Source organism: Pipistrellus kuhlii, unplaced genomic scaffold, assembly GCF_014108245.1.
Source record: "Pipistrellus kuhlii isolate mPipKuh1 unplaced genomic scaffold, mPipKuh1.p scaffold_m20_p_2, whole genome shotgun sequence".
NCBI classification, from domain to species: Eukaryota; Metazoa; Chordata; class Mammalia; order Chiroptera; family Vespertilionidae; genus Pipistrellus; species Pipistrellus kuhlii.
The window spans coordinates 70,350,987-70,371,703 of NW_023425515.1; the positions used below are offsets into that span (position 1 = coordinate 70,350,987).

The 20,717-nt window shown below is 43.7% G+C and overlaps 1 protein-coding gene across 11 annotated transcripts in view; it reads left to right on the plus strand.

Moving 5' to 3' along the window:
• Window positions 1-20,467, plus strand: part of ST3GAL6 (ST3 beta-galactoside alpha-2,3-sialyltransferase 6) — an 82,780-nt gene extending 62,313 nt beyond the window's left edge. For 7 of the 11 annotated variants that reach the window (XM_036448397.2, XM_036448390.2, XM_036448398.2 and 4 more), the window contains 5 exons: window positions 12,812-12,907; window positions 14,169-14,355; window positions 14,464-14,601; window positions 18,029-18,181; window positions 19,416-20,467. In XM_036448397.2, coding sequence (XP_036304290.1) covers window positions 12,812-12,907; window positions 14,169-14,355; window positions 14,464-14,601; window positions 18,029-18,181; window positions 19,416-19,502 — 661 coding nt within the window. In that variant the 3' untranslated portion in view covers window positions 19,503-20,467. Of the gene's footprint in view, window positions 1-12,808; window positions 12,908-14,168; window positions 14,356-14,463; window positions 14,602-18,028; window positions 18,182-19,415 lie in introns of all 11 variants that reach the window. The other 4 variants (XM_045584024.1, XM_045584023.1, XM_045584026.1 and 1 more) reach the window with 1 other exon arrangement.
• The last annotated feature ends 250 nt before the right edge of the window (window positions 20,468-20,717 follow it).

Consider the following 20,717-nt stretch of genomic DNA (forward strand, 5'->3'; position numbering starts at 1 on the left):
CCCACAGAGTGGCATAGCCATGCACTCAGATACTCAGCATTGCTGAGCTGCTTGCTTGACATGTGCACACCTGTTCCCTGGAGACGATGTTTGGAAATTTGATAATGTTGGCTGAGTCAGGAAATGCCCAAACCTGCAGAGAATTTTTATGAGTTTATTTTGCCAAGCTGACAACAGATGCTGGAGAGCAAGATCTCAGCTGGTCTGGAGAAGGGCACTCTTGCAGTTTATTTTATACATTACAATCAAAGGAGATTTGTCCTTGCTGGGTAGTTCAATTAGAGTGTTGTCCCAATATACCAAGGTTGCAGGTTTGATCCCTGGTCAGGACACATCTAAGGATCAACCAATGAATGCATAGATGATCAGAACAATGGGTTGATGTTTTTCTCTCTCTTTCTCTCCCTCTCTTTTTTTTCTCTCTCTCTTTCTCCTCTTCTTTTCCTCCTCCTTTTCTTCCTCCTCTTCTTCCTTTACCTTCTTCCTCCTTCCCACCATGCCTCCCTCCCTTCCTCTCTCTCTGTCTCTAAAAAAAATTAATAATAAAAAAAAAATAAAGGAGATCTAAGAAAGGTGCATGAAATCCATTAGTAGTAGATTAAGGGGACAGGAGAAACATACTTTTGCATTCGTGGTGCAGGATAGTTAATAATGAACATTTATGGCACATACAGATGGTATGCAGGGAATAATATGACAATGAGGGTTCTGTGGTCTGGTGCTCTGGTGCCGGTGCCTGTGTCTTTGAAGGGTAAGAAAAGAAAATTACTCGGACATTTCAAAGGTATGTTATCCCAGATGCATAAGAACAGTGGACAGAGATCCACAAAGTGAGGATTGACCTTTGCTAAGGAAGCTGTAGGCCTGGTACGGGACTACCTGCTGTGACCTACCCAGTTAGGGATTTGGGATCGGACCATCCTGTGTGGTTACTTTTGGTCACTGGGCTTGTCAGGCCTGCATGTGGCCCCCTGAGCCTGTCAGGTTTATTGTAGAGCCCCCTTTTTGCCCACAATAAGAATATACCTGTGACATTATCTTCTCTTTGCATATTAACTTTTGAGAACAGGTAATAAATTTTACCTATGTTTTAAGAAAGTCATTCAATGTTTGTCTGGATCCCACTGTACAATACAAAGACAGTAACAGGCCAGCCTGGGCCTGAGCAATACATTGCAAATGTATTCCAGAAAGGCAGGTATGCCACCCTGCCTACTGCTGCCCAAGTCCATTCAGACTGTCCCCTGAGTGACCTGCATGTACCATTTCTCCTCCAGACCTTGCAAAACTGCTCTGGAAAAGGAGATCTGAGAACAGGCCCTCTTTCTCAGCCAGAGGATTTGACTGCCCCTGGTGGGGGAGTCGTCCCCTCTGGCTGCCTGTATGTGGAGGCTGGCCCCTGGGTGTGAGGAGGCAGCCTTGTTGGCCTGGGATCGCTCACTCTTTGTGCTGGGTCTGCAGGCCGGAGAGGAGGGACTGGGGTGTGGAGAGGCGAGAGCCATCTTTGCTCATCCCTTTTCCTTTGGCTGCTCTCTTCACCCATATGTGATTCTCCCTCCATTTCTTTTTGTTGTTGTTTCAAATCTGGATCCTTTGTGATCCCACCAGATATGACCCTAGCTTTGTTTAGTTACCTTATTTAGCGCGCATGATGCCCTCAGCTGTTGTAGGTTCCACTGGGAAATGGGAACACTCCGAATACCAGTCGCATTTACAAGACAGGAGTTTTGTTCTTTCTCACAGCTGTTGTGTAAATGTTAAGTTGGCAAAAGAACATTCCAGGACCAGCCCAGCAGCTGAGCATCAGGGACCGAGGCTTCTCCATTGTGACTCTGGATTTCTCTATACACAGTTTCCTCCTTAGGGTTTCCTCCTTGGGGTCTGCATTCTGGCCAGCAGGGAGGAGGGAAGGGAAAGACACGCCCCACCCAGTAAGGCTCAGTGGATAGAGCATCGGCCTGTGGACTGAAAGGTCCTAGGTTCGATTCCAGTCAAGGGCATGTACATTGGTTGCGGGCACATCCCCAGTAGGGGTGTGCAGGAGGCAGCTGGTCAATGTTTCTCTCTCATTGACGTTTCTAGCTCTCTATCCCTCTCCCTTCCTCTCTGTGGAAAATCAATAAAAATATAAAAAAATAAAAATAAAAAATGAAAGAAATCACATATACTACTTCATTGCATTCCTGTGAGAGCTGCAGGTCTTCCCAATGCCGCATTCCGTGCCATCAGGGTAGAAGCTTGAAATGACCTTTGGTGGGATGACTTATGCCATGGTGATTGGCAAACACTACAGACACAAACACCCCAAACCCTGGCCTCTCTCATCACCCTTCTCCCTCCCAAAGAGAACTGGTCGTTAAACATTTAGTAGCAGCCGCTGATTATGTCTGGTTGGCTAGGAATATAATGACAAAACCACATCTAGCTGTAAATATGACTGGGAATTGTAGCCTTTATTCCACCTGGCTGTATGCCCACCTTAAAAAACACACCGAAGAGTCCTATTTTACTGAACAAAAGAAACGTGATTATTGAAGGACAACTAGCAGCATTCATCAGCATTCTCCACATTGTCCTCGTCCCCACCTGGGAACCGTCAGGATTCTGAGTCAGTCACCTGGTAACTGGAGAGCAGCCTAGCCTGGTGCTGGAAGCAGCCGACGGTGGTTTCTCCCTTGGAGAATGGATACTCTGTGCAGACTGTGGAAACGTACTGGGGTTGTAAACCATTTTGAGGTGGCATCTCTCATGAAGATTTTACTTATGCCATCTTTGTAAGGTAGTAAAGAGAGAGCCTTTTTCTAAAGTTAAGACCATGAAGAACTTTGGGCCAGAAATAAAGAGCGAAGGGAACAGGAGTGTGTGTGTTTGGCCAAAAACGGTGTGAAAGAGCCTTGGAGCTGAAACAATTCCATGCTTGTTCTTTGCTCTCACCTCCTCCCTTCCACAGCCACTCCCCACTTCCCTCCCAAATAACCTCAACAAAAGCCGCGCGCGCGTGCGTGTGTGCGTGTGTGCGTGTGTGCGTGTGTGCGTGCGTGCGTGTGTGTGTGTGTGTGTGTGTGTTTTCCCCCAAAGCTTTTTTGTCACCTAGTAATGATAATAATTTGCTTCCTTTTAGTAATCACCTCTGTTGGAAAAACATTCACATTTTAGAAAATTGCCTTTCCCCCTAATTTTTATCTGTTCTATGTGAAAAGATATACAATAGGACATGTGCATTACCCATTTTATTTAATTTAATGAATCTCTTTGGTATATGTTTGTACCAAAATAGAACAAAATAAAATAGGTAATGGACATGTCCTATTGCATGATAGGAGGATGCAATCTTGGGCCTTTTCCTTTATATTCTTTCTGAGTTTCTCTCCCAAGCAATAGCCCAGCAGGTTGGATAAGGTCAATATTAGGCTGCTGACCTGTTTCCTAACGCATCACAATTCCTGAGCTGACCTGCCCCTGATGTGTTCTGTGAACAGGTCAGACCCAAAGGCAAAGTTGTGAGCTCATAGAGATGGTCCGAGGCAGGACAGATAGGGATGGTCCAGTTCAGCCTCCACATGTTAGCGATGAGAACTGAGGTCGGGAAAGGTGACATGGAAATCCGAGGCGAGAGGCATCCAGCGCCCCCTCACATTCTAATGAGCAGAGAAAAGACCCCACGATTGACTGTCTTAACCCGAGCACCGTCCTGAGACGGAAGGGGAAGAGAATTCGGAAATTGTTCATCCTTTTGGTCCTATTCTTTAGGACTTCAGGGCATTCCATTGCCACATTCATTACTGAATGTAGCTTATGCTTTCCTCCTCAGCCTCAAACCATGTTTATCCAGATGTTAAACATGTTTACCCAGGGTTAAACTAAAACATCCCCAGAGTACCTGTGCCAGTTCATTGAAAACACAAATATGTTAAAGAGGTTCTCTTTATCCCCTTGAAGATGCCTGATCTTGATAGACTCCTCTCTGAACAGATACCACAGAACCTGTTTTTCCCCCTCAGCTCTCACCCTGCAGATAAGATCGCGCGGGCAGAGTCAGTGTGCGAACTGGCCTTCTCCCCAGGGCTGCCTCTGCGCCAGCCGGTCCTGCCCAGTTTGGGAAAGAAAACAAGTCTTCCAGAAATGTTGGCAAACCATATCTTTAATTGGGGTATAATTTACATAACATAAAATAAGTCATTTAAAGTGAACAATTCAGTGGCATTTAGTATGTTCACAATGTTGTTCTACCACCACCTAAATTATTTAAAAACAATTATAGTGGGGTATTTTTCATGTTCCTTCTTTTATGGATATACTAGAGGCCCAATGCATGAAATTCTTGCAAGGGGCTCGGCCCTCACAGCCCTGGCTTCCGGAAGATCGTCAAGAAGAATGTCCAGGAAGGTCTTCTGGCTGTCTGGTCTAATTAGCATATTATATTTTTATTATTAAAGATCAGCTGTCAGACCAGAACTTTGGCAGCAGGGGACTGAAAATCTGCTAGAAAAGGATAGCTTGAAAAACAGGCTATTGTTTTTATGGCAGAGGGTGAGGGTGAGGAGGTGGGGGCATGGAGCCTTCTAAATAGGAGGGGTTGCTACTTGGTGAGGGAAGCACTCACTGCTCTGTGACCTTGGGCACGTTTTTGAGTTTCTGAATCTCAGTTTCATGCAAAAGAGGGAGGTCAGAACCACGCATGTGCATTATAGCAATGCCAATTTCAATAGGAAACAGCTCAGTCAGTGTCACCAGGGAAAGTGGGTGAAGGGTATGCGGGGCTCCTCGGGACTATTTTGCAACTTTCTGTGAGTCTGGAATAATTTCAAAATAGAAAGCTTCAATTGAAGACACATGGAAACATAAGACTTAACACATAGTGTTCAAAGCAGCAGCATTCATTATAGCCCCAGATGCCCGACCACTGCAGAGCAGGTCAATAAACGGATGCCCATTTATTTTTTTTTTAAATATATTTTTATTGATTTTGTACAGAGAGGAAGGGAGAGAGATAGAGAGTTAGAAACATTGATGAGAGAGAGTCATCGATCAGCTGCCTCTTGCACACCCCCTACTGGGGATATGCCCGCAACCAAGGTACATGCCCTTGACCGGAATCGAACCCGGGACCCTTCAGTCCCCAAGCCAACGCTCTATCCATTGAGCCAAACCGGTCTCGGCTAATGGATGCCCATTTAAATTAAACAAATGTAATGGCTGTCATTCAGTCGTGGGAAGGAATGAGGTGCTGACTCATGCTGCGACCTGGATAAACCTGGAAAACATGAGCCATGACAGAAGCCAGTCACAAAGGACCACATGTTATACAATTCCCTCCGTGCAGAGGAGCCAGAACAGGCACGGCCGTGGAGACAGAGCAGAGGAGTGGCTGCCAGAGGCGCGCACCTGCCGCTGGCCCGGGGCCTCTGGGGGCGGTGGACGCTCCGTGTTTGATGGTGGTGGTTACACCGCCTTGTGAATATGCCAGCACCCACTGAATCTCGTTGTTTCTCATGGTGAGTTTTATGCCATGCGAATTATATTTCAATGACAAAAAGCTTTTGAAAAGGAGGTTGGTGGTGATGGTGACCTAGTTTCCTTTCTAGCCTCGACAGCACCTTGTTCAGAGGGCACCGAGCGGCCGTGCCTGGGACAAGCCGTTTGGAGTGACGCAGCTCTAGTTCCCTTGACGTTTTACCTGTCTCCTGCTCTGCTGGTGTGGCTCGGTTGGTTGGGCATCATCCAGTGCCAGTTTGATTCCCAGTCAGGGCACATGCCTGGGCTGTGGGCTCCATCCCCAGTGGGGGGGCATGCGCAAGGCAGTCAGTCAATGTTTCACTCTCCCATCCATGTTTCCCTCTCTCCTTTTTCTCTCCCTCTCTCTCTAAAATCAATAAAAATATTGTTTTAAAAAACGTAACTAAAGATTGGGAATACTTTAAGGCAGTGGTCGATAAACTGAGGCTTACGAGCCACATGCGGCTCTCTGGTCCCTTGAGTGTGGCTCTTCCACCAAATACCACGGCCTTGGTGAGTCTATTTTGAAGAAGTGGCATTAGAAGAAGTTTAAATTTTAAAAATTTGGCTCTCAAAAGAAATTTCAATCGTTGAACTGTTGATATTTGGCTCTGTTGACTAATGAGTTTGCCGACCATGGCATTAAGGGACCCGCATCACAGAAAAGCAATTCTTAAAATGTGCCCATGTTGCAAGGCCCTGGCATTCCCCGGCTGTCTATGGAATGTATTGCCCATTTTGATCAATGACCTTTTGCCATCTTTCAGGCAGCATCATAATCCCACGTTCAAAAAACTTCTGGTTTTTATTAGCAAAAAACTGAATCAGGTACGATTTGACATCATCATCATTATTGAAATTTTTACCATTCAAGGAGTTTTGTAAAGATCGAAACAAAAAGTAATCAGATGGTGCAAGGTCAGGACTATATGGTGGATGTGGCAAAACATCCCAACCAAGCTCCATTAATTTTTGCCGAGTGACCAAAGATGTGTGTGGCCTTGCATTGTCATGATGGAATACAACACCTTTTCGATTTGTCAATTTGGGCCGCTTTTCTTCAACTGCATTGTTTAATTTCATTAGTTGTTCAATGTAGACATCAGAATTGATCGTTCGGTTGGGTGGTAAGAGTTCAAAGTAGACAATTCCTTTGTAATCCCACCAAACTGATAACAAAACCTTCTTTTGATGAATATCAGCTTTTGATGTTGTTTGAGTTGGTTCACCTGGCCTGCTCCACGATCTTTTCCGCTTGATATTGTTGTAAACAACCCATTTTTCATCGCCAGTTATCAGTCGTTTTAAAAATGGATCATTTTCATTACGTTTCTTTAGCAAATCGCAGCTGCTAATGCGTTGCGTTAACTGTGATTCTTTCAGTTCGTGAGGAACCCATGTATCGAGTTTTTGAACATAGCCAAGTTGTTTTAAGTGATTTTCAATGCATGTATGTGATACATGAAGCTTCTCTGCAATCTCACGTGTTGTACTGTGACAGTCCGAATTGATTATTGCTTTGATTAGGGCGTCATCAACTTCAACTGGACAACCAGAGCGTTTTTCATCTTTGAGTGAAAAATCACCAGAACGAAATTTGGCAAACCAATTTTGACACTGCCGTTCTTTTAAGGCTTCGTCACCATAAACAGCACATAACTTTTTATGAGCTTGCGATGCGTTTTTCCCTTTGTGGAAATAAAAAATCAAAATATGACGAAAATGTTCCTTTTGATTTTCCATTTTTCAACGAACGCCAAATGAAAACTACAAAACAGATCAAAAAACTTTTTTTACTGATTAACAGCTGAATAGCCAACTATCAAATAACAAAATGTGTTTTACATTTTTACTACGTCTGCAAACCTAAAAATTCAACTGAAGCCATATATGTGTGAAACCCGCAATTACTTACTTGCCGACCCAATAGCTTCTAAGCACCAGCTTGCACGCTGGTCCTCGGGACTGCTGCTCTCCTCGGTGGGAGTACATTCTCCCACAACCAGAGCAGCAGCAACCCCAAATCACACAGTCTCAGCTCCCACTTAAAAGGCAGGAAAATGGTCCTCACCCTCAGCCACCAGCATCCCATCCTGGAAGCATGCCGGGTCCCAGAAGACTGAGTCCTGCCTAGGTGGTTAGAGTAACCAGATACAAACATCTCCGCTAACGGAAGCACCTGTGCTAAATGAGCGGGGTTTCGTGAACGCTTCCAGGTTGCTAGCCAGGCAGAATCCATGAGGTCAGTGTCAGCAGAGCCTGGTTAGATTGGTAGCCAGCCGGGGCGAGCACATGGCCTTGTGGACAACTTAAAAAGAAACGACCTATTGGGTATTTAATATATATTAAAAAGAGCCGGGCTCTGTTAGAGGCATCCACACCTGCATCCAACTCCGGACACCCTGCTGGTGCGCAGGGTTTCTTGTCATGGCGGCACTTGCAGCCGGGAGGGGCGTGAGAGAGGAGGGAATCTCTAGCAGCAGGGGGAGTGTGTGTGGTGAAGGGCGCGGCAATGACGCAGCCAGCTGTTGCAGAACTGTAGCCATCCCACACACGTGCTGGAGAAAATGGTCCCGTGCAAGGGAATAACAACATTGAAGGCCTCCGTGACTCACAAAAGGGCAGCCTGGGGTGAAAGGTGAGGAGGTCACGGGGCCATGGCCCCGGGGATGCTGTGAGGGGGAGCACAACTACCCTGTTTCCCCGAAAATAAGACAGTGTCTTATATTATTTTTTCCCCCCAAAGTTGCACTAGGTCTTATTTTCAGGGGATGTCTTATCTTTCCATGCGCTAGGTCTTATTTTCGGAGGATGTCTTATTTTCGGGGAAACACGGTAGCAGTCAGGGCTCTACCCGCAGGGCACTGCACAGTGTTTTGGGATCTTTGGGCTGCACGTGACTATCATCCTGAGTAAATGTGATGAAAACAAAGCAGACCTTTAACTCCCACATCGCATAGGTATGTGGTTCCTGGATCTGCAGGCTTGTGGTTCCTCTGGCCTGAGGTGGGGCGGGTGGTAAGGAGGGGAAGGGAGTGGCTGCTTAGGGCTGCACAGACTGGGCTGCGGGCTCCTGGGACACCAGTTCACACGTGCAGCGCCTGAATGGTGCATTGTACAGCTGGACTGCGGACAGCCTGCACCTCTGTGGAGCAGCTGTGGGTGTGGGCACTTCTTTAGTCAGATATGGGTAACTGTTGGGAGGTGGCAGGATCTCTGGCACTCCCTGCCTTTTCCTGTTCGTTGCAAGAAACAGCAGCTGCTCTAACTTGATGTCATTACACAGTGTTTTCTGAGCAGAAAGGAAAGGGTGGATAAAAGGAAGGGGTTCTGCTCAGTCATTCTCTTGCTGGGAGTAAAATCTTTTCCAGAGCATCCAGTAGACTTCCTTATGTCTGACCGCCCAGGGACGGGTCCCAGGGCCACCTCTAGACCAACCATTGGCAGGCTCATGAAAGCAGGGCTCGGTAGCAAGGCACGAGGCAGTGGGAACTGCCACAGGTTGTTGAAGGTGGAGTGATGTATGCGAATCATCATATGATGCTGCTGAAGGGGAAAATGAATACCAGGAAGCAGTCAAAAAATAAAGGCCACAGATCATGTGAAATGGGCAATTCAAGTTCGCTTTCTCTCCTGCCGTCTCCCTCTGCGTGAGGTGGTGCCTCTCCTGGATCGGCCTCTCCCCTGAGGGAGTGTAACCTCTGACATTGCACTATCAGCAGCTTCCCGGGTTTTCCATTAGCAGGGCCAGGCCCCCTGGAGTGAGTTTGCTTTCCAGATGAGCGGTTTGGGGCCTGTGCTTCTCCCTCCCTGCTTCCAGGATGGGGAAAGGAGGAACCGCTATCTGTTTCTCCAGTCTCAAAAGTCGGACAGTGACCGCCACACTGAATGTAACAACCAAACCGGTTTCTAACCGCACAGCCTGTGAGTCGGATGCCTTAGGTCGGAGAATACAGAAACAGAAGTGACACCATTCTGGCCCCTAGAGACTCAGGTTCACTGCGGCTATTTGTGCATGAAGGCCGTGCTAATTAAATGTGGTGAAGTTACACAGTCACTCCAGGGACACTGCACGCTATGGCTTCACACCCCAGGAATTAGGAAGAACGGGAGCCTGGACCACCTGGATGAAGCCGAGCAGAGGACGAACCACTCCTTTAGTCGTATATGGGCATCTGCCGGGGAGAGGGAAGCAGTGAGCTGCAAAGTGTGTGGTTCAAACCATGCACGGGCATCTCACACGTTTCCTAGTCTTGGCGGCACTGTGAACACCAGCTGCAGAGAAGCCGTTAATGCCAGCCCTGGTCGGTGGCTCGGTTGGCTGGAGCACCATCATGTATCACAAAAGGTCCTCAGGTTTGTTTCCAGGTCAGGGCACATACCTACATTGGGGGTGCGATCCCTGGTCAGGCACATACAGAAGGCAACTTCTCTCTTTCTCTCTCTCTTCCTCTCTCTCTCCCCCTATTTCCTTTTCCTCTCTCTCTAAAATCAATTTTTAAAAAGAGACCGCCAAAGGGTAGCCCCAGGCCACCTGGCCTTAGGTGGCCTTTGACAGGGAAGTGGCCTCCAGCCTTCATTCAAAGGACAGAACTAGTCTAGTGACCATCATTGTAGAGAAGCCGCCTCCACCCCACTGGATGTTATCTGTCAGGAAGAGAGCTGTCATTTCCATCCTGTCCATTCCCAGCCACTTCCTCCCCGTCGGCCTGTCTGCTCAGCATTCCACTGGGGTGGTGGAGCCAGCTTTAAAATTCAGCCTCCAGCCCTGACTGGTTTGGCTTAGTGGGTAGAGCGTCGGTCTGCGGACTCAAGGATCCCAGGTTTGATTCCGGTCAAGGTCATGTGTCTTGATTGCTGGCACATACCCAGTAAGGAGTGTAAAGGAGGCAGCTGATCAATGTTTTTCTTTCTTTTAAAAAAAAAATGTTTTATTGATTTTTTACAAAGAGGAAGGGAGAGGGATAGAGGTAGAAACATCCATGAGAGAAGAATCATCGATCAGCTGCCTCTTGCACACCCCCTACTGGGGATGTGCCTGCAACCGAGGTACATGTCCTTGACCTGAATCGAACCTGGGAACTTTCAGTCCTCAGGCCGACTCTATCCACTGAGCCAAACCAGTTTCCGCTGATGGATGTCTCTAAGTCTCTCTCCCTCTCCCTTCCTCTCTGTAAAAGAATCAAACTTTATTTTTAAAAAAATAAAATAAAATTCAGCCTCCAATTTGCATTAAGCTGACCCGGAAGTTACGGAAGGAAAGGCCAGTTAGCCTGTGTATGGGAACTGCCCCGTGCAGAGCATTCATGGGGAGGACCTGGGGAGGACGACGGCCATTCGCCTGGAAAAGGAGGCGCTCCCTTTACCGGGGCTCCCAGCTCCTCCACCTGCTGCACATGAGGTTGCCTTCCTGGAATTAGGATGAATGTCACGCGTGCATAGAAAAGCACCTGGAGGCGTTACTTTCACAGTTAAAGGCAGACAGTTCTAGAAGAAGCATCCCTAGAATGCATTGTGGCATGCCCAGGTGGAGGTGTGGGGCAGGTCCTCGAGCCTGTTGGGCACGCCCATCAGACCTCCCCGCCTGTGAAACGCCGCAATACTTGTTTTTGTGACAAAGTAGACACTGATTTGGACATGACTCTAACTTTGGGAGCTAAGAGTTTCAAATTAAAACATGTAAAAATAGTCTTAAAATATGGAGCGTTAGAAACATAAACTAGATGAGCTAAATAAATTCTCAGTCAAAAAGGTAATCTCACGCATATAGGAATGTGTATTGTTTCTTCTTAACCTGACAGGGCCAATGCTTGGCTCTCTGCAGTGGTTCCTGTGCTTCTGCATTCTCTGCAGTTAACTACTCTAAGCATTTGTGCAGTTTTGCTCTCATGAATTTCCTAAGGGCCTGGCAGATACCAGTTCATCTGGTCTGCTGATTTCCTAGTTCTTAGAAGAAATTTTTTCTCTATACTTCCATGTCATGAAGGCAGTCTCACCAGTCTTCCCCTCCGTAGTTTTGTCCCCTAGAGGAGAAGGGCTCGATCTGTTTTGTCATTTCTCCAGGTCTGTCTGGGCGGTGGGCAGCGTGGAGGAGAAAGGTGGGACAGGCTATTTGTGGAAAGCTGACGGTACACAATACGTGGTCCTCGGCCGATCCCAGCCAGCAATAGAAGTCCCACTTCATGTCCTGCTTTTCAGCCCTTCACCAGGAACAGAGAGTGAATTTTTAGTTTGTATTGGTTAAGCTCCAACAACCAGTACATGTTTGGAATTTAAGTGAGCATGGGCAGGTACAAGGAAGTTGCACTGCCCTCATCTGATTCCATCTGTCTGTCTCCACATTTACAAGATATAGCAGTAATAAGAGCTAGAATCTCAGGTAAAACATAGTGACCATCTGCAGATGAGTGGATTAAAAACCTGTGGCACATCTACACAATGGAATACTATGCTGCCGTAAAAAGGAAGTAATTCCTACCATTTGCAACAGCAAGGATGGACCTGGAGAGCATTATGCTAAGCAAAATAAGCCAGTCAGAGAAAGATAAATATCACATGATCTCACTCTTTGTGGAATATAATGAACAACATAAACTGATGAACAAAAACAGATCAAGAGACAGAGAAGCATCAATCAGACTGTCAAACCTCAGAGGGAAGGCAGGAGAGGATGGGGGGAAGGGGGAGAGATTAACCAAAGGACTTGTGTGCATACATATAGGCCTAACCAATGGACACAGAAACTAGGGGGGTGAGGACATGAGTGGGGAGATGGGGAGCAATGGGAGGATAATGACACATATGTAATACCTTAATAAAGAAAAACCCCAGGGACACAGAAAAAAATAAAGGACAAAAAATGTATATATAGGTAACAAATACACTCACATCACATGCAAAATATGTGTCTAAGGAGGTTTCTATAGTTCAAAGACCTGTATCCAAATTCCATCCAAAGTTCTCTCTTTGGAGTGTGACTTTGAAATGTTAGTTTTCTGAACTTCTTTATTTGTTAAATGGAACTGTTAAGCTTACTTATCTCTGTGGGTGGTTATGAGATTCAAATGAGGGAACTTGTATGTGTATGGGCTGATAAGGGTTAATAGCTGCTGATGACAATGCACTTCTTAGGCAATGTTCTTCTCGAGTCTTGTACCTTTGTGTTACATCCTTAGACCTATATAAGTCATAATTGGCTCTTTTTCTACTTGTGTAACAAGTACAATGTGGCTTTGGGTTTCTGAAAGTATGAATGGGTGTGGGAATCACTCATTCTGTCACAGATGGCTCAATCTCCCCCTTGTCTGCCCAACAGTGTGCCGTGTAAAAGGTGTGTGGTGGTTGGTAATGGAGGAGTTTTGAAGAACAAGACGTTAGGAGAAAGAATTGACTCCTATGATGTAATAATAAGGTAAATATATTTCTCACTTGCTAAACTGGAATTGTTTCAAAACGTGGCTTCCTGCTTTAGAACAGCTGTGTTTTAAAAGGCGGAGGAGCTGCTTTGATATTTCTAAGTACATTACACAACCTTGTCTCTCGGTTGTTGGCTCAAGACTTCAGGTCATTCACTTAGCACATGCTCATTAAATCCCCTTCATATGCCAGGCAGTTCTGGCCCCAGGGGACACAGCAGTAAATACACAAGGCTCTCTTTCTCTGTGGAGCGTACAATCTAATGAGAGGAAGAAAAACGTAATTGAATCAGGAAATATAATAATAAATGCCGTAGAGACAATTAAAAATAGATGATAGAGAAGGATTGGGTGGCTACTTTAAGATGGATGAGCACCCTGAGGAGGAGACCTCTAAGCTGGACTGAGTGCACAGTCCATGCAGCCCCATGAAGCTCGGGGAAAGGCAATGCAGGCAGAGAATGTTTACCACAGTCCCTCGGGAGGCTGTGATCTGGGTTTGAGAGAAGTAGCAAGAAAACCACTGAGGTGGAAGGGCTGCCGGCTGGGAAAGAGGGGTGCCATCGGAAGCTCAAGAGGTGGGCAAGGAGCAGGCTATGTAAGCTGGGCTTAGACTTTGTAAACTAGGATGAGGGCTTAGATCTTACTTTAAGTACGGCAGGAAACGTTTGAAGATTTTTAAGCAGGAAAGCAATTTGACTTGGTTATCTTTAAGAGCCTGGCAAAGGCCTGAACAGTGGAGTATGAGGGACAAGGGTGGAAATGAAGAGGCCAGGCAGGCTGCTGTGTTCGGGTAAACGATGGGGACTTGGATCACGGTGGTCTGGGCAGAGGAGGTAAAAGGTTGGATAGACGGAACGTGTTTTAGAGGTAGTGTTATCAGGATTTGTTAGTGTATTAGATATGAACAGAGATGGGGATAAAGGAACCAGGGATACCTCCTTCTGAGTTTTAACCCTACTATTGTGGTTATGTTCCCATTTTTATTTGCCTTAGTTTCCCTGGAGGTAAGACTGAATTACCAGTAATGCCAAACAAATTTTAAAATACAAATGCAAGTTTCTGCTTTGATCAAGCAGCTGATCTATGAAAGGGAATTATTTCCTTGGCCCTTATGTGTAGAAGATTGATTGATTGCCCTGTGCCATAAGAGCAAAGGCCACATGGCAAATGTTTGTCGGACAGACACCTCTGGGAACTGGTGGAAATGGTTCAGACTGCGCTTGGTCTACATATCTTGTGTTTTTCTGTCCACAGGATGAATAATGGTCCCGTTTTAGGACACGAAGAGGAAGTTGGGAGAAGGACAACCTTCCGACTTTTTTATCCAGAATCTGTTTTTTCAGATCCCAAACACAATGATCCTAACACCACAGCGATTCTCATAGCTTTTAAGCCGCACGATTTAAAGTGGTTGTGGGAATTGTTGACGGGTGGCAACATAGTAAGTCGGCAAAACTGATCTCCCTTCTGATTACCTTATTATTATTTTTTTTTCTGTAACAAAAGACAACCACAGTGTTTTATTTTCTGTATTCTTGCTTTATTTCAGAACACTAATGGTTTTTGGAAAAAACCAGCCTTAAACCTGATCTATAAACCATATCAAATCAGAATCTTAGATCCTTTCATTATCAGAACAGCAGCTTATGAACTGCTTAATTTCCCAAAAGTGTTTCCCAAAAATCAGGTATGTATTTTCCTTGGTATTTTCAAACTAAGGATCCTGCTGGAGTAGAATAGGGGAACCTTAGGGGTCTCGCCTGGGTCAGTGAGATTAGGAACCTGTGGATATTACCTTCATGTTTTTCAGTTAGCAAGAACAAGAATCTTTAGTGAAGCTTCTTTCTGCCCTTGCAGGGGCCTTTCTGGGGTCTCCATCTGCATGCCCAGGTGGTTCATCTCTTGCAACTCTCCCGTGTTCTGCAGGAGGTGGGGAGAGGAGGGGTGTCAAGGGGGAGGGAAGAGGACTGAGGAACAGGCTGTTCTGAGCAGTAGGACTAGTGTCAGGACAACGCATGGCTTTCAGCTAAAAGGAGTGGTCTCAAGCAATCTGCTATAGAAACCCCGCAGGGAAACCAGAGGAAAGGCAAGGACAGTAAGGTAGCCCAGAAATACTTCTGCAGTCACAGGAGATACAGGCACTGAATTCTCAGCAAATGGTAGTTACAGCAATATTGACAGTTCTTAAAACTCCCAACTCTTTAGTTAAGAGAAATCTCAACTAATCTCAAAACTCTTGACTGTGACTTTTGCAGGCCTGTTTGTCTATAACACCTAGAAAACAATAATGACTAGATCAGTCCAGTGGCAGAGATGCTTTCCATTTGAAGCCTGGGTAACTTGTGTAATCAAGTTACTTTTGTAATCAGGGAAAGGCCCAAGAAACACACCTCATGTATCTTTTCTTTAAGCACAATAAAAAAATTCTAAAGAATTACAGGCTAAAAATGAAATTACTAAGAAATATTTTTAAAAGGACATATTTCTCCTTCCTCAATAACTCACATTATCTCACAAGAATTTTTGCTTTATATCCTTCTAGACTTTACTATGCATTTAAAAACATAACATTTTGCCCGTCCAATAGATAATATTCTGCTATTTTCCCCTCCACCTAATTAACAATTCTCCTGTTTAGAACATTTAGGTTTGCATCCAGCTTTTTCTTTCATAAGTGACATGAAAATACATGTGCTTTTTAAGGGATTTTCTGCACACTTATATGATTTCTGTAGGATAGTTGCTTGAAAGTGAATTCCCAAGTCAAAAAACCATAAATATCTTATGTTTAAACCCTATTTCTTAGTATTGAGAAAAAAGCAGATTCTTAGTAATTCTGAGGTGAAAAGGCAAGATAATTTTCCTAAGAGATGTATGATCAGGTTTAACCCTTTTCTTTAAAATTTTTTTCTTCTTAAATTATTGATTTTTAGAGAGAAAGGGAGAGGGAGAAACATTGATATGAGAGCAAAACTTTGATTGGATGCCTCCTGCATGCCCCCTACTGGGGGGTTAAACCTTTAACCCCTGTGTGTGCCCTGACTGGGACTCGAACCAGCATCCTTTTGATGCACACACAGGACACCACCAACTGAGCCATACCAGCCAAGGCATTATCTCTATTTTAGGTGGCCTCCTAACTCCAAAAGCAGAGGAAGACCTTGGTTTTACTTAGAGATGGTACTGGGACTAGTTGTAATCTGTTAAATTTCTGGTAGGACATGGTGTCAGATGCCGTTTAGAGGCTGAGCATAAACAATAAACCCTGGTTCTGGAAACATGGAGGTCATATGAGTGAAGAATAAGAAAGGAAGAAAACCTGTTTGATATGGATTAAATAAAACATGTACATAGCAGCAGAGGCAAATCTGTAACAAGGTTTTGCTAGAAAAGGAAGCAGAGAAATGATTGGAACGTAAGATCAAGGATAATTTTTTTTTTTTTTAAGATGTTTTTATGGTGAAGGAAATGATTCAGTAAAAGAAAATATTGATGCTGAGGGCAGACAATGGGTAACTGTAGAAGCAAACTAGTTGAAAGATGTGGTATAGTGCCCTCATGAGAAGTTGGCTGTAGGGAGAAACAGGCCATCCGGTCCCTGTAAGAGAAGTGAATCCTGAAAAGCTGGGTAAAGATGAAGGTAGATTTGGAGTTGGGAAGATGTAGGTTTTGTGCGATTGCTCGTTTTCTTAGAAAAATGAGGGTTCGATTGTTGAAGTAGGAAGGAGGCTAGGGCTGTTTAAGCATAGAGAGGTATACAATTGTCATGGATATTTATTCGGGAAAACTTTGGTCATAAATGTAACATGCAACCAGGCAAGTATGTCTTGCAATCAGGCAAGTAAGATGTTTTCTCTCGCTCTTTCTGCTGCTTGAGTGTGGCTTTATCCAGGATTAGGATTGTCAGGCAACAATATAGGTTCTGTGGGTGACAGCTGCAGGAGAATTGTCTGTCTCCGTAAGGAAATGATTATAACCATGAAGTACTCTAAGGAGTGGTAAGAGGAAGTATATTGCATTAAGAGGTACAAGAGCCCCAAACAGTAATGGATCAGTGAGCTGGGTGACTCCTAGGTTTTAACCCAACCATTAACTTCCTATTTCAGCATCTGTTCACAATAGTGCCGGGGCAAGAAAACTTACACCAAAGTTTGTCAGGCTTTCTTTGCCTTCTGCTGTTTACTTGATTTTTAATGTTTTTCTTTTCCTCAAAACCATAATCAAATATAATGTCTGTGGGATCTGAAAAATATTTAACCGAAGGAAATCTTGAATTGTTGATAAAACGTTGACATATTTTGTTTATTCCTTTGAAGGCCATCCTACTGAGCATAACAACTTTAAATGCCAAGATCCTCCTGTCAAATAGCTGAGACAGCACTTCCCTTAGTAGTTGCACATGTGAAGGGGATGTAGAATTTCTGTTTGTAAATGAATAGGGATCCAGTTGAGGCTGATGACAACACTCTGTGTATATCTGGAATCCTTGTTGTCCAGTCAGGTACTTGCTACCATGTTTCCCCGAAAATAAGACATCCTCCGAAAATAAGACCTACTTACAGGTTTTCTTCTGAGTGAAATATAAGGCATGCCCCCGAAAATAAGGCCCCCTTAGGCTAAACATGAGAGATTTGGTCCACTGATTCTGAAAGAAATGGAGTCACAAGAAATTCATCAGGAAATTCAGGAATTGGATTGTTATGATGATGTTCCAGAAGATGGTGACATGATTGTCATTGAATAAATGAGTAAATTCTTGATACTGTAGGATTCACAGTTTGTCTGGTTTGTGTTGACAACTACCGTACCGTATACAGGTTATAAATTTCCTTTATTTTCATTTAACAATAAATGTGTACTGTATTCTTCATGGAAAAATAAGACATCCCCTGAAAATAAGACCTAGCGCATGTTTGGGAGCAAAAATTAATATAAGACACTGTCTTATTTTCGGGGAAACGGTAGTACAGTTTATCACTGCAGTTACTTGGTTAAAGTTAGCCTTTTCCTAGAACTAGTTGAATGACAAGATTCATAAGGTTAGGCCTCCCATATATGCCTTGGGAACAAATACCTCATTTGGATTTTCAGAGAAAAAATTTCGTTTTCCCCAGAAACCCAAACACCCGACGACAGGAATTATTGCCATCACCTTGGCCTTCCACATATGTCACGAAGTCCATCTCGCTGGCTTCAGATACAACTTTTCTGACCTCAAGAGTCCTTTGCACTACTATGGGAACGCCACCATGTCCTTGATGAGCAAGGTAATACAGATACTTTGTTACAATCGTTGGTTTTTCTCTCTTCTCACCCTATCATTTTACCTGGCAAAGAACTTTTGAGAGATTGAGGGCTTGATAGGGGTTACAGAGCTATCAAAAGCCAAAACCAAGTCCAGCGTTCTCAACTACAGCAATTCCCAATTTGTAGGCCTCAGACCCTTGGGAGAATCCCAGTTATTGTCAAGTACTGACAACCCACACAGGGATCAAGCCTTATCTTAGGTACTGTGTCCTATTTGCACAACTTAAATATACACATAGCCTATTGGAAATATTGCATATTCACCTAAAAGCATTGCCATGTCATAATAATTTTCATGTATTTTTTTTTTCCAGTTAAGTAGACAAGGTCTATAACATTTTAACCCCATGAAATAAACTTTATGGTCAGAAAGGTTGTCATCTTTGACACTAGCTCATGCCTCTCTTGAATTAAGGATCAGTGGCAGCAGACAGGATCCTTCAGATTTTTAATTTAATTGACTGGGGAGGAACTTTCTATTTTCCGAATTCTATCTTAGATTAGTGGCACAGCACAAGTGGTAGGATTAAAACATTATCTTTAATATTGAAACATGATTTTCCATAATGTATATGGCTGTATCCCATGAAATCCCAGTCCCCCCCCACCCGGAAATCATCATCACCCAGTGCTATGTCAGGGTAGATCATGATACTGACTTGTGTCTTCCCCACAACGTGTGGCAGAGACTTGAGTAGTTGCAGAGTTAGCTGTTGGGACAGACTTCAGGCTCGCTTCCCCTCAGCCCTAATCTCTCCTGCAGCACATTTGGCATTATTAGTCATCTTCAGAACAACATGCTAATACACCTTCCTAAAATTAGGATGCCCGTCAACATAATAGAATCATTTTTTTAGAACTTGAGTTCCAGGTGATGCATTTGTAACAACAATCAACCTGTTTGGATTTACAATTTTGGTTTCTTCCACATGATTCAGCAGACCAGATGATGATGTGACGGAACCTCTTACCTACCTGCTGGGTTGAGTGGAAAGAGTGGGCTTTAGGGAAAGCTCTGGCACAAAAATGAGCAAAGACTCTGGCACAAAAATGAGCAAAGACAAATAAATTAGAAAGGTTAACGGAAGTCCATGACACTTGTTATACTTGAAGTTTTCATTCAGAATTTCTAGATTCTATTGCTGTTGTTGCGATTGGGGTAAGTGGTGATTTTAGTTTATTTTTATCTTTTAGAATGCATATCACAACGTGACTGCAGAGCAGCTCTTTTTGAAGGACATTATAGAAAAGAACTTTGTAATCAATTTGACTCAAGATTGACCCTACGGACAGAGAAGATAATGCTGACAGTATTAGTTTTATTTTTATACTGGCAATTTATAGTTTATTTTAAAAAAAAGTTGGGTGTACTTGTCAAGAAATTATGTATATTAAGTCTGTTGCTGCCTGGTGATTTCATAATCACCAGCTTAATTTCTGTAAATATAATTTATGAAAACCAAGATATACTGAGTTAACATGTCAGGGTAAAGTTGTAATTGCATTGTGTTTTTAAAAATATTTTCCGTTTTTTCATTTTAAACTTTTGAAAGGATGTGACTTCCTAATAAGGGGATTTAAGTTGACTGCAACAAATCTGAATATAAGATGACATATTTGGCTACTATAAAATGGTGGGGAATTGGCACGTGGTTGTGACTTGATTTGGCAAATTGGAAGCACGCCAGGTCTATAATCGGCTGACTTGTTTAGTGTCTTTAAGGAATCTGATTGGAAGTTTAAACCAGCTCTGAATACCGCAGTGTGGACGGTTATAGAAATCTAAGGTCATACTGGCATAATTAGGCTCCCCCTTTGCAATTAACTAAACCACGATTATGATGAGTAATTAGGTAGAATGAAGATAGTATTTTTTGTTTTTAAGTTTATCTAGATGAGTAAATAACCAAAGAGTATAATTACTAAAGTCTGATGACTGCATTATGTTGAAGAAATTTTTAAAAAGTTCATACAAAGAAAGCTGAGTAAGAAATGCTCAAGGAGAAAATTCTTATAGTTTATGTTTTGTCTGGTTTAATTCATTAACTTTTAAAACTACTATTTGAAGTAAATTAAGAAAGATGAAAAATTTATTACACAAGTAAATAAATCCTTACTAGTGTCAAGGTGTTCTTGGATTTAGATGGTATGTTCATCTCTCCTCTTACATGGAAAGCTCACCTCACAATCTAGGGTACGCCAGTGAAGAATCCTATGATGCAAACAAACTCGTTCCTACAACTGTGGTGAGCTGGTCTCCCTTTCCAGTTTAATGAATGTAACTATCTTCTATGGGCTGTGGTGGGATAGAGTACATGGTGAAGGATAAAGGAAGAGAACAGAAGGTGTAAGAATGATGGAATAGAAAGTATCAGAAGAGGTATGAGTTGAAGAATTAATTAAAAATATATATATATTTTTATTGATTTCAGAGAGGAAGGGAGAGGTAGATAGAAACATCAATGAGAACCATTGATTGGTGGCCTCCTATTGGGA